Source organism: Geotrypetes seraphini, chromosome 3, assembly GCF_902459505.1.
Source record: "Geotrypetes seraphini chromosome 3, aGeoSer1.1, whole genome shotgun sequence".
In the NCBI taxonomy this organism is placed as follows: domain Eukaryota; kingdom Metazoa; phylum Chordata; class Amphibia; order Gymnophiona; family Dermophiidae; genus Geotrypetes; species Geotrypetes seraphini.
Genome location: NC_047086.1, coordinates 171326771 through 171340076, shown reverse-complemented (window position 1 = coordinate 171340076; position 13306 = coordinate 171326771). Strand labels below are relative to the sequence as shown.

The window sequence follows — 13306 nt, the reverse complement described above, 5'->3', positions numbered from 1 at the left end:
AGCTGGTGATCTGGCCTTTCTCCTGCACTTTTTTTTTTTAACTGATAGCAGCAGGGTCGGTGCATTTGGGGGATGTGATGAAAGCAAGGATTAAAGGGTGGATAAAATACAAGCGTCTCCCAAAAGGACTGGAGTCCCGCGCAGAAGGATGAGAAATAAAGTCCAAAAGTCTTCCCTGAAAGGTGGGTCTGCGTCTAGCCGGCTTAACTTCCCCAATTGCACATGTGTTTATTTTACCATGCATCGCTCACGGAATGAGTATTAAAGGAGGGTCTTGTACGGTTAGTTCGATTGTTTGCGGAAGTGGGGATGGGGATTTTAGATCCGGCCAGGGGCGGCGGGATACCTCCCATTGTGCTGCTTACATTTGGAACGCCGGCCAGGGGCGGCTGGATACCTCTCATTGTGCTTCTTACATTTGAAACGTTCGACCGAGAAGTGAAAGTGCATTCCTGGGGGGGGGGGGGGCTGGTTCCAGAAAAAGCCGGTCATTTCTGAGCTGATCCTTCTCTATTTGTTTTGGCTTGGAACCGGTTTATCTGCTGCTTGGATGTCCGCTTGCATTTGATGGGAGGATGCCTGAGTTAGCCGCAGGGCTAAGGGTGGCTTGACGGCCGTGCCACGTTGTTACATAACTTTGGGGGAGTTACAGTGTGATAATAAAAGCTTGTTTACTTGGGGGGGGGGGGGGTTAAAGAAGGCAGAGATTTGTTGCATTTTGAACTTTTGCTTCATGCTAGCTTGGTTCTGTGGATGCTCAGTCCCAACGGAGAAGCGCATAATTTATAATAAATAGCAGCAGGAAAGTCGAAACTTTCAGCACTCGTACGTTCCTTCCTCTCCGAATGGATTTTTGCAAATAAAGCTCAGGTCTGTGGTTTTTGGGGAAAACCCAGAAGCCTGCTGAGCAGGAAACGGTGGAGGTTGCAAGATCACACGTTATTATTTCAGCAGAAAGTGAGGGCGGAATCGTCATCAAGTCTCTGCCAGATAGTATATTTCCACATTCACAGTGCCCCAAAAGCTGAAAAAATTAGCTTATTCATTTTGATGTTTTGATAAGTGATAGGAAGATGTAACCGTATTTATGGTGAAACTGAAAAGTACTTTACTGGAACTAGGGGAAAGTTTGCTGTAGCCCAAGGATAGCACGAGTGCCCTCTCTGGGTAGCCCTCAGTATTGCACCACGGATAGTTGGGAATTTAGAAACTTTTTTAGTCTAGTGCTTGTTATTTATTAATCGCCTTATGAAGAGATTCATGCAAGATCGTGTACAGCAGATGTAGTTTTCACATAAAACTTAGTTTTGTTAAACAGCATAACAATAATGAAATTACCATAAAATCCAACCGGTTGGATTTTTACCACTGTATTTTTTATCATTGTACTTTTTTCATTGGATTTTCATGTTTTTATTTGTCAGTATATAATAAATTATCTCCAGAACATCTGTATCCACAGTTTTTTGTTTTCATCAGACGATTGTTTTCACTGTGGATCATTGGGTCTCCCCATGTTTCTTTGTTGTGCTGAGTTCATAGTCACTACATGTAAGGCAGGGGTGTCCAACCTTTTGGCTTCCCTGGGCCGCATTGTCCGAAAAAAAATGTTTCTGGGGCCGCGCAAACGCTGCAGCAAGACAGAGGAGGGAGCTGGCAAGATGGTAAACACCCGGAGGCAGCAGAGGAAAACACTGCATTGCCCTCGACCGGGGCTGCACATAATACTTCACGGGGCCGCATGTGGCCCTTGGGCCGCAGGTTGGACACCCCTGACTGTAAGGCTTAGGACAAGAGCCAAGCTTTCACCTGTTGGAAAACTGCTCAGGTGCACGACGTTTTAGCAGTCTCAGCATGTCTGAAGCCACACGTGGAAGGATGCCTTTATGTAAGGATCTGCCATATGTGTGCCAACACCCTGCATAAAAATATGTATGTAAACTTGTAACCCGTTCTGAGCTCCCCTGGGAGGACGGGATATAAACCCAAATAAATAAATGGAATAAACAGTTGAGGTGTTTGAAAATCTGAAGTATTTCCTGGGCATAGGCTGAAGTATTTGTGGGCATAAGCTGAATGGTACACATACTGTGAACCCCCCACCCCCCAAACCACTGGTTATTTATTTATTATGAGAGGGCACAGTGGGTGTTTTTGTTATTACAGTACTTTGAATTATAGGATCCCTGGTTTCTGTCCACACCTACCACACTGCTGGTGCTCTTCAATTCCACACATTGCTCAGAAGTTGGCAGGTTTTGCTAAACAAAGTCACATGTTCCCTGCTGCCAAAGCCACCCATGGCATATAAAAATGTCTATAATTAAAAGAAAAACACACTTTTATAGAGACTCGTCTGTTTTATTAGAAGATATTAGCACATCTTGTTCAAACACTCAAACGGCTTCATTTATCCCTTCTGCTTAGCTTATGTCCTGCCAAAAAAGGGGCCTAAAGGAGATTCAGGTGGAAAGAAACAGAAGTTCATTTTATGTTCAAAGAGCAGGAAGCCTCCAAGTTACTGAGTCACTGTTCATTAGAAGAAGAGGGGGGGGGGATCAAAACAACTTATGATACAGTCTGGGCGTGGGATGGAAGGTTTGAGTTAGAGAGTGTGGTCTAGACCCGGAAGGGAAGCCTTGCATTTGAAAAATCATCTGAAGAATAACAGGACAAGTAAAAACACTGCGACAGCGGCAGAGGCTTTTTCGATGGGGAGACGTTTGCAGTCGGGGGTTGGTAAGAATTCATAGCCAAAATAGCTTTTTCATTTTTTGATGAGATTTTTGCGTTGCGGTTCCCTTGTTGATGTTGATCTTCCCCCCCCCCCCTCTAAATCTTACAATTTTGAGATTTTTGAAGGATATATAGGTTTAGTGAGGCACAGGATCAAGAGTGGAACATGCAAAACGATGTAGATTTAAAAAAATACTAACCTGTAGATTTTTAAAAAAAATATACGGTATATACTTTGAGTAAGAAAAACAACTGCGCTCAGGTCACTAGAGCAGACAGAGGTAGTTTCTAGAGACAATGAATGAACTGGCATTTATTAATTTAAACATGTACAGCATAATCCGCTTGATGTATCATTCTTGGCGGGGGAACAGCTACTACCGTACGTTTCTGCCCATCTGAAACCGAACAAGGCATTTTTAAGACAGTGGATGCGGGTTTTCCCGTGTTGTCCAAATCGTATTTAAACGTTTTGGGGTGTTTTTTTTTTTTTTTCCTTATTAGGCACTGAATGGACCGCGCTGTAATATTTGAACAGATCGGCTTTCGTAAACCTCAAAAGAAAATGTATTGACACAAAACAACCCATGCTTTTCACCCTTTTATTGATAGTAAGTTCAAATCAGGCTTTGAGAAATCGGAGAGTAGGAAAGTTTATTTTATCGTTTCGCCTTCGAGGAAAGGTTCATAACAGAGCCGTCCCACCCGCTCAATGCGGGATCCGTTTGCTCTTAGAGCGACGCTCCTGCGCCGACTCCGATCCTAGGAGCAGTCGAGCTCGAGAACACAAGACCGGCAAGCTGGAATGTCCCGGGCTCCCCTTTCCGCCTTCTGTGACGTTCGGAGGGAGGCGGGGCTTCCGTGGGCCTGGCGCCTGCCGGCCGACCAGAAGCAGTGAAATCCGGTCTGGGTCGATGACTGGGGCTTGCTTTGACTCCGCCCCCTTTCGGCGTACCATGCACATAAAAAGAGTGCGGCTCGACATTCCTCTCCTCATTTGGTCCGTGGGTTCTGCTTTCACTGCGTTCGGTTTTTGAGGTGCCTGTTATGACGGTCAAAACTCAGGCTCCAGCGCCGGTGCTCACCTACTCTAAAATGCGGGGCATGGTGGCGATCCTCATCGGTGAGTGAGCTGTGCCAACATGCCGGGGCACACTTTAGATTTCTGTAGTGGATGGATGCTTCCCCCCCCCCCCCCCCGGAATATTGTTTTCCATTCTGTAGTGTGATCAAAGTTTCAAGTGATTTTTCTCTTTTAAAATGTCATTACCGTTGCTTACACTTTTTTTCCCCCTCTGCTTGTTTTACAGCTTTTATGAAACAAAGAAGAATGGGGTTGAATGATTTAATTCAAAAAATAGCCACTAATTCCTATGCATGCAAACAGTAAGTATCTGCATTTTTAAAGAAATCAAACCCCCTCTGGCTAGTACATTTAACAGATCGGGTTTTTTTTTAAGTTATTAATATTCTAAAGAAGAAAAAAAAAATCCACTCATTTATTTTGAGCTCTTCGATTTCATTGCGATGCCCAAGATCTTTCAAGACTGTAGGCGAAATTATGTGTCCAGATTGCAGTTACCCCCTAAATAAAAGCTAATAAAAGTTTTTAAATACAGTAATAAGATTAAGATCAACTTTTAGAAATCTTAATCTTGCAAAAGGCCCTGTATCTAGTGCTTTGTTCCCAGGAGTATGGTTATAACAGTCTAGATAGGGGCAGCCCTATTTTAAGCGTAGCAATTTAATTACAGAAACATATCGTTTGCATGCTACCCCTAGCGATAGGATCCTGTTACTTGCCAACTACTATGCAGGTCTAACACTTGTGATTCTATTCTTTGCAGCTCTGATGTTCAGTCTATCTTGAATATCTCCCAACCTTCAGAGCCTGAGCTTAACAACTCTAATCCTTCCCCTCCTGTAAGTATCTCTCAAGTAATGGCATGATCAATAAAAGGCTTAATCTGCCTTGTAGGCTTGCACATTTAATGGGAATAATACTTTTTAAAACCAATAGGAGGAAATATTTTTTTCACTCAGAGAATAGTTAAGCTCTGGAATGTGTTGCTAGGGGATGGGATCTCTCAGAAAGAGAAAGTGAAAGAGATAATGGTTACTGTGGATGGGCAGACTACATGGGCCATTTGGCCTTTATCTGCCGTCATGTTTCTATATTTCTAGTGGTGAGAGCGGTTAATATAGCTGGTTTAAAAAAAGGTTTGGGCAAGTTCCTGGAGGAAAAGCCCATAGTCTGCTGTTGAGACAGACATGGGGGGAAGCCACTGCTTGCCCTGGATTGGTGGCATGGAATGCTGCTACTATTTGGGTTTTTGCCAGGTACTTGTGACTTGTATTGGCCTCCGTGAAGACAGGATACTGGGCTAGATGGACCACTGGTCTGACCCAGTAAGGCTTTTCGTATGATGTGGCTTTCAGTGCAAGTAATACTGTCAGGAAGTCTTGTTTTCTTTTCTTAAAAAACACTTTTTTTTTTTAAAAGTGCCTGTAAGTAGTTACATGCTGCAGATTTCATTTGTATAGGTCAATTTGGCTTGTCTTAGAAGCAACCAAAGCAATAAATACCAGTTTATATATTGTTAAGATACTACCAGTAATTGAGTAATATATACTCCTTTAAATTCGTAAGTTGTGTTAGAAGCATTCATTTTTGTATTTCTTAGAAGGAAGGCATAATATTAAAGTACTCTGCATCTAATATGTTGGTCAGATAGACCTTAAGAACATGAGCTGTCCTATTGTCAGACCAAAGGGTCTGTCTACCCAACACCCTGTTTCCAAGAATGACCAATCCAAGTCCCACTAACTGTCAGGATCCCCAAAAGTAGCAAGATTTCATGCTACTTGTCCACAGGGTAAACTGTAGCTTTCCCCCAGGTCTGCTTTAATAACTGTTTGCAGACACTTCCTCCAGGAACTTGTCCAAACCTTTTAAAAATTCTGCTATCCTAATTGGTTTTACCACATCCTCTGGCAGCAAGTTCCAAAGCTGAACTGTTTTTCTGTTTTTAAATGTACTACTTTGTAAGTACTACCTGGGAACTGATATTTAGTTTGTGAAACCATAGAGCTTCCCCCCCCCCCCCTATTTTAAATGTAGCACTCAATGACATTAACATATCATTTGCACCTAACGGTAGGATCTTGCTACTTGCCACACAACTGTGCTGGTCTAACACTCATGATTCTATTCTTTGCAACCCTGAAGTTCTTAATTATCGGCCAGTGGTAATATGGCCACATTGCTCCAGACAAGAGTATCTAAACAGCTAAAGCAGCATAGGGTTCAGTCTTGCTGGTTGAGATAGATGAGTCAGCATTTTTCTTGCAACCTTCTAGTGTGATTTTTATTAGCATACTATATCAGCCAGGAAACTCTTTAACTTTGGCTTATTTTCTCATTCCAGGCCAGCCCGTCTCAGCAGATCAACCTCGGCCCATCCTCCAACCCCCATGCTAAACCTTTAGACTTCCAGTTCTTGAAGGTGATTGGCAAAGGCAGCTTTGGAAAGGTGAGTGCTGCTGCCAGACTGACACAAACGGTGCTGATGGTATGAGTCGTGTATTCTGGATGTCTTAATTGCTGACTGCTGCAGGGTTTAGTGCGTCTCTGGGCTATGTAGCTAAATGCAGGGAACTTAGCTATCACATTACAAGCAGTCGGTCATATTTCATGCGTGCAAAGGGACGATGTGTCACTCTTCAGCATAGCCAACGTGCTGTTTGTTTTGGCTTGTAGGTTCTCTTGGCAAGGCATAAAACAGAAGAACATTTCTATGCAGTTAAAGTACTACAGAAGAAAGCTATTCTTAAGAAAAAAGAGGTAAGTCCGTTTGTAGCGTGCTTCCTGTTCTGTTGTACAGAGGAACGACTACACTGGGGCAAGTTGCACTTCTTACAGAACTGTCATCTTAAAAGGGTCTTTTTTTGTTGTTGCTCAGGAGAAGCATATCATGTCGGAGCGCAATGTCCTGTTGAAAAACGTGAAACACCCTTTCCTGGTTGGCCTCCACTATTCCTTCCAGACAGCAGACAAGCTATACTTTGTCCTAGACTACATCAACGGTGGAGAGGTGAGTAGAAAGAGTGGGGGTATTAGAATTAGCTTCTGTCTGGGATGGTTGGTTAGAGGGGGGGGGGATAAATCATTGGAAATTGCTGTTCCTGGCTTGTTTATTTTTTTCCAATTGCTCAGCCATTTCCTGCTATTGTTTGAAATGTATCTCTTGCTTGGCTACCTCTGGCGCAGTGGAGTTTTTTTTCTCAACTTTGTTCTCTCTGTCCTCTGCAGCTATTCTATCATCTCCAGAGGGAGCGGTGCTTCCTGGAGCCCCGGGCTCGGTTTTATGCTGCTGAAATTGCCAGTGCACTGGGCTATTTGCACTCGCTGAACATTGTTTATAGGTAAGGGGTGATCTCTTCACTACATCCCATGGGTTAAGGCTCTAGTGAGTTTGGAAGGCCAGGCATGACCTCTTTAAGTTCAAGCTATTCAATCGCATTCTGAAGTGACCTCAACCAGCTATTCTGCTATTGCCATAATTTTAGTAGCGACTTGTCAGCAATAGAATATTACCAACGCATTAGTGCCGGATAGAACGGGAGCCTCTATCTTGCAGTAGCCAGTGACTCAGTGCTTTGGCAATATTGCCTTAGTTACTATCAGGAAGCTTGTATATTGATTTGGGCTGTGTTATGAGAGAGGATTGATGTGGGAATGCCTTTTGGTTTTTTTTTTTGTACAGAGACCTAAAGCCAGAGAACATTTTGCTGGATTCTCAGGGCCATATTGTCTTGACCGACTTTGGACTGTGCAAAGAGAACATTGAACCCAATGGCACAACCTCTACGTTTTGTGGCACACCAGAGGTGAGAAGACTTTTTTTTTTTTTCTTTTCTGCTCTTGCATATAATGCTTATTCCTCTTAATTTCTTAATTATTGGCCAGTGGTGATATGGTACAGAAGTAAAGGCAAGGGAGACGTCCTTCCAATCAAGCAAAATCTTTAATTCTTTTAGAAGTATAGTCCCAACAAGGATCTGAGTTTCGGCACATCTAAATGCCCTTCCTCAGGGGACAAGCATTTCTTCTCCTGTGGTTAGCTGCTTTGTGCCCTGGGACATGGCTACTGCAGTCCAGAGGATCCGCTCCCACTTGTTGAAAGCCTCCTACGTCCTAGAGGCATCACAAGTCACTGCATCAGGTTTCTTCAATAAACGCTTTTAGACTCCCATCTCTGCTGCCCTCCTGCAGCAACTAGCCGGCCCTTTGGTTGTCCATCAAGAAGACTTAGGAGCCACAGTTGCACAAGCGCTAGAGACGACAGATCGAGACTCCCAATGAGATGATATTCAGGAAAAGGCAGTCACTATCCATCTCATAGGGAGTTTTGTGATCTGTTGTCTCTAGCGCTGGTGCAACTGTGGCTCCTAAGTCTTCTTGATGGACAACCAAAGGGCCGGCTAGTTGCTGCAGGAGGGCAGCAGAGATGGGAGTCTAAAAGCGTTTATTGAAGAAGCCTGATGCAGTGACTTGTGCTGCCTCTAGGACGTAGGAAACTGTTTGCTTTCAACAAGTGGGAGCGGATCCTCTGGACTGCAGCAGCCATGTCCTAGGGCACAAAGCAGCTAACCACAGGAGAAGAAATGCTTGTCCCCTGAGGGAAAGCATTTAGATGTGCCGAAACGCAGATCCTTGCTGGGACTATACTTCTAAAAGAATAAAGATTTTGCTTGATTGGAAGGACGTCTCCCTTGCCTTTATTTCTGTACCATTCCCATTGCAAGGCAAGGTTTTCTCTATTTGCCAGTGGTAATATAGCCCAATTTCTCCAGCTAAAGCAGCAGGCTGTAAACCTGAGAAGCTAGGGTTCAAATCCCACTGTCCCTCATGATCTTGGGCAAATCGCTTAACCTTCCATCACCTCAAGTGGAAAGTTAGATTTCAAAGTCCATTGTAAGCAGGAAAATGCCTGCTGCACATGAATGCTGCATAGAAACCAGCTCATTGGTATTGAGCCAGCTCATGTATTTGTGTCCAGGGAGGGGTAATTTGGATTGTCCTTGGCACCCATCATTTTGAGATAATGGCGATGTGAATGTGACTCATCTTGCACAGCTGAGAAAGATGTGAGCTGAAACCAAATCCTTTTACTTTGTATGTAATAACACGGCATCTCATCTTGAAGCTCCCTTGTGTTACATGAGGCCTATTTCCAGATGCCTGTGCAGTAGCCGATGTAGTTTGTTCATTCATACTTGCCATCCAGAAGTTTTAAATTAGATCATTTTAATTGATATGATATTAAAACTTTACTAGTGCTTAATTGTGATCTGCAGGCAACTGCAAAATATAAGTGTTTAATGTAACAAGCCATAATTGTGGCCTTGATGGTAAGCTTGCCTTGCACAGGAAGAATCGCATATGCACATAGTTTCAATAAGTGTTTTTGTTCTTCTTTTCAACAGTACCTTGCCCCTGAAGTTCTGCACAAGCAGCCGTATGACCGGACTGTGGACTGGTGGTGTCTTGGAGCAGTGTTGTACGAGATGCTTTATGGCTTGGTGAGTTGTCTTGATTTATTTCGCTAAAGCACACGTCTAACCTGCCACTGGTGCTTGGGAGTCTGAGAATATGAAACATGACATACAGATAAATATCTAATATATTTGTATTGCATGAGTCATAGATGTTTACTCAGTTACTAGACAGCACTTGGCCTAAAGGCATTTTTGACTTTTCTGGCAATCTAGTATGTTGCAGTATATTCTAAACCTGACTATCTTTTAATCAGTGTAACTAATCCTTCTTTTTTTGTTGTTTTCGCTGTTCCTCCAGCCCCCCTTCTACAGCAGGAACACAGCAGAAATGTATGACAACATTTTGAACAAGCCCTTGCAACTGAAGCCAAATATAACCAACTCTGCCAGACACCTTCTGGAGGGCCTTCTGCAGAAGGACAGAACAAAGCGCCTGGGGGCCAAGAATGACTTTGTAAGTAAAGGCTTTTAAATGGGAAACAGCCCGTACAACTTAATTTGCAGTTTAATCAAAACAAGAGCTTACATAATTTGCTTATTTTTGGACAGGTGGAGATCAAGCACCACATTTTCTTCTCTCCAATTAACTGGGATGATCTAATAAGCAAGAAGCTGACACCCCCTTTTAATCCAAATGTGGTGAGTATTCTAATTATAGGTGGTGATCAAAGTTATGGGTTTCTTTTTGGAAGGGGAGGGGGCAGGGGAGAGGGAATAGCAAATACAATTCCCACTTTATGGATGGTACAGAAATTGCAGTGCTCTAAATCATTTCTTTAATATTGAATGTATGTATTTTGGGAGGGGTTTAATTTTCAAACTGCAATATTCTGGATTTACGTGGATAGACGGGTGGGGGAGGGGACTCGGCAATCACCAACCATAATACTGGGGCTTTTACACATGTGACTCTTAAGCTGACGTTGCCTCTTGGTTTTCTGCAGAGTGGCCCAAATGACCTACAGCACTTTGATCCTGAATTCACGGAAGAGCCAGTCCCGAACTCCATTGGCCAGTCTCCCGACAGCATCCTCATTACTGCCAGTGTAAAAGAAGCTGCCGAGGCCTTTTTGGGGTTCTCCTACGCGCCGCCTGTGGATTCCTTTCTTTGAACTAACCGGGCTGTTTTCTGTGGCCTAGTCACCAGCTGAACTGTCAACTTTTTTTTATTATTTGCAAAGACTTTTGCACATCCTCCATGGCAGCTTTTCAGCCTTAATTTCAGCCTCACGTTTATTTTTCTGCTGGAATCATGTTGAAGAGCACATTAGCTCAGTGTCGACAACATGGGACTCCTTGGTCATGGTCCTTCTTCCTTAAACTGGTGCTACGATGTTGGAAATCAGGACGACCTGCCAGTGGTTTATAGGAATCTTAACACTGTTGAAGAAAAGTTGCCAGGAGGACTCTTGAGCGTGTTACCTAAGGATTTTGTGCCTTTCGTCCTTGAAGAGATCCAGGTTAGCTTGGAAGCGGATATCTGTGCCAGCAGCTCAGCTTCCCTCTTCCCAGCTTCTGGGTTTACTGTGTGAATGGTGGTGTCACGGTGCACGTGCTTACCACAGTTGGATTTCTGGAGTGCATCATACAGCGAGCGATGTGACGTGCGAGCCGAGTGCTACAATTTGCGGGGCATTGTTTGTTTTTTTTTCAATTTCATTTCTTCCATATTTGGAAGATAGTTTTGTAAATGTATATTTAAAAAAAATAAAAATAAAAAAACAATTTTGTTTAGTAATTTAGTAGCTAAGAAAATTGAGACAGGCTTGCGACTGTCTGAATGCTTGAGGGCATTTGCTGCTATGATTTCTATTTTTTAGAAAGGGTTTTATGGACCAAAATGCCCCTGAAATAGCTGACTTGATTTGTTTTTCTGTCCCTTTTTTTGTGGACATTGGTATGTACTTTAGCATTCCTGAAATGTATGTAATTTTGTACATATCTGTACAAGATGTCACATTAATGTCTCTAAGCTCTCAGACTTGTGTGGTCTGTTAAGCATTGTACTGTAGTAATTAATGTGGTTCCAATATGTATCTTTTTTTTTTTTTTTTCCTGACCAAACTAATTGTTTGCAGTAAAATTTTTGAAGAAAAGACTTGTTTTCATCCTGTCTTGCTATATTTAATGAAAACTGCACCAAACACACCACATAACCTCAACTCTCTATTGAGGGGAAATACTTGTTTTCATTAGAAATGGGTAATCCTCAGCTTTCTGAAGGCTTCCTTATTTTTTTTTTTTTTTTTTAAATTAAAACAAAATAACTCTTTTTTTTTTTTTTTTTTTTTTTTTTTAAATCTTTATTAAATTTCCAAACTACCATTGTGCAAAACAAACAATTTCAATATACATAATATTACACAAAATGCATATTAAACTTATAGACATTAATGCACAACTATTCTCCCCCCAAATAATCAGAAAAAGTACATACCTACAGGAAAACTTCTATATATTCCCCGAATGAAATTCCAATGCAAAACCCTCCCCCATCCCACCCACCCTGGATGTGTATGCTTAAGGGTCGATAAAATAAAATCAGTTATCACTCCTTACAGCTCTTAGTCAATGGTTCCCAAACATCCATAAATTTCTTATACTGTCCCTGTTGTACGGCCATCGAACGTTCCATTTTAAAAGTATAACAAGAGAGATTCCCACCAGAAAGTGTAATTTAACCTATCCCAGTTCTTCCAATTCTTCAAAATGAGTTGAATGGCAACCCCTGTCATTATAAAGAGAAATTTATTCTTTTGAGCTGATATTTGACTTTTAGCTCTCATTAATGTACCGAATAAGATGGTATCGTACATCAATGCCACTGGATTTTCTAATATTTTGTTCACTTGATCCCAAATGGATCTCCAAAATTTAAGTTTCAAGGGACAATAATATAGTAAATGATCCAAAGTCCCAGCTTCAAGATGACAATGCCAGCATCTATTAGGTTTTGAACTATCTAATTTCTTTAAACCAACGGGGGTCCAAAATGCTCTATGTAATTAAAAAACCCATGTTTGTCTCATAGATGCTGACCACTGTACACCTCATCCTCCAAGTCCAGATTTGTGGCCATTGAGACGCAGTAATCTGATACTTTATCTCAATGCTCCAAATGTCACGAAGACCAGTCTTTGGTTTCTTATTTAAAAATCCAGATATTAATTTATACCACTGAGCGGCCTGGTGTCCCAGGAAGTCCGCCTGAAAACATAAGACAAAATAACTCTTTAAAAAAACAACAAAATTCAGTTTTAGGATTGCTAGCTTACACACAAAGGGGCAGGGAAAGAATGAATAGAGCTACTTCTGACCTGCTCTTTCAATAACCCATCCTTAATTTAGTGTAGGAAGATGGTCTATGCTTGTGGGCAGATAACCTTTAAAACCTTTCAAACTTTGCGCCTAGTTCTAGATTTCCTTTCCTGCCCCTGGCCACAGCTCCTTGATGCTTCAGTCCATGAGTCAGTGAGGACAACTGCTCTTATCCACACACCATGAAAAATATACAGAAATCATTAATGTGCTGTAGCTAGCACATAGAAATAGAGGAAAAAATGCTTGAGTACCTGAATACATTCATGTAAACCGTTCTGAGCATAGAAAGATAGATAAATAAATAGAGCTTCCACTTCACAGCAGATATCTAACTTAACCCCCCCTTTTTTTTTAAACAAAGGCACAGTAGCGGCTGCCATGTAGCAAATGGTCTGATGCCCATTGAATCCCTATGGGCATCGGAATGATTACTGCGGCCCACATTGCCCTTGTAAAAAAGGGGCCTAGGTGTGAGTGATCCTAAGAAGACAAGAAAGGTAAGTTATTTACACACGAGTGATGGCTCTGTTAACTGTATTGGTGCTGCCCAGAAAACACCAGCTTTGAGAGAGATTTTAATGTACACTTCTCCCTCCGTATTCGCTGTGATAGGGGATTAACAGAACCGCAAATACTGAAAAACCGTGAATAACTTTTTTATGTTATTTGCTGTTTTCTATTAAAAACC

General features: G+C 42.1%; 1 protein-coding gene across 3 annotated transcripts; it reads left to right on the top strand.

The window, feature by feature from the left end:
* Positions 1-31: 31 nt before the first annotated feature.
* SGK1 (serum/glucocorticoid regulated kinase 1) lies at positions 32-11022 on the top strand. Of its 3 annotated transcripts, none has more exons than XM_033937863.1 (12): positions 32-182; positions 4047-4122; positions 4584-4659; positions 6165-6269; positions 6497-6580; positions 6699-6830; positions 7049-7161; positions 7503-7626; positions 9226-9321; positions 9596-9751; positions 9847-9936; positions 10242-11022. In XM_033937863.1, exons 1-12 carry the CDS (start codon positions 149-151, stop codon positions 10407-10409), a joined length of 1254 nt encoding a protein of 417 aa, XP_033793754.1. In that variant the 5' UTR covers positions 32-148; the 3' UTR covers positions 10410-11022. The 3 variants fall into 3 exon arrangements, with proteins under 3 accessions (XP_033793754.1, XP_033793755.1, XP_033793753.1); XM_033937864.1 differs by lacking the exon at positions 32-182 and adding an exon at positions 2607-2739; XM_033937862.1 differs by lacking the exon at positions 32-182 and adding an exon at positions 3703-3859.
* Positions 11023-13306: the final 2284 nt, after the last annotated feature.

Bases quoted from the DNA above. Each gene is read 5' to 3' on its own strand.
- SGK1 (XM_033937862.1), top strand. From the start codon at position 3,784: ATGACGGTCAAAACTCAGGCTCCAGCGCCGGTGCTCACCTACTCTAAA. The intron at 6,831-7,048 runs GTGAGTAGAAAG...TGTCCTCTGCAG, and splicing joins ACTACATCAACGGTGGAGAG to CTATTCTATCATCTCCAGAG. The intron at 9,752-9,846 runs GTAAGTAAAGGC...ATTTTTGGACAG, and splicing joins TGGGGGCCAAGAATGACTTT to GTGGAGATCAAGCACCACAT.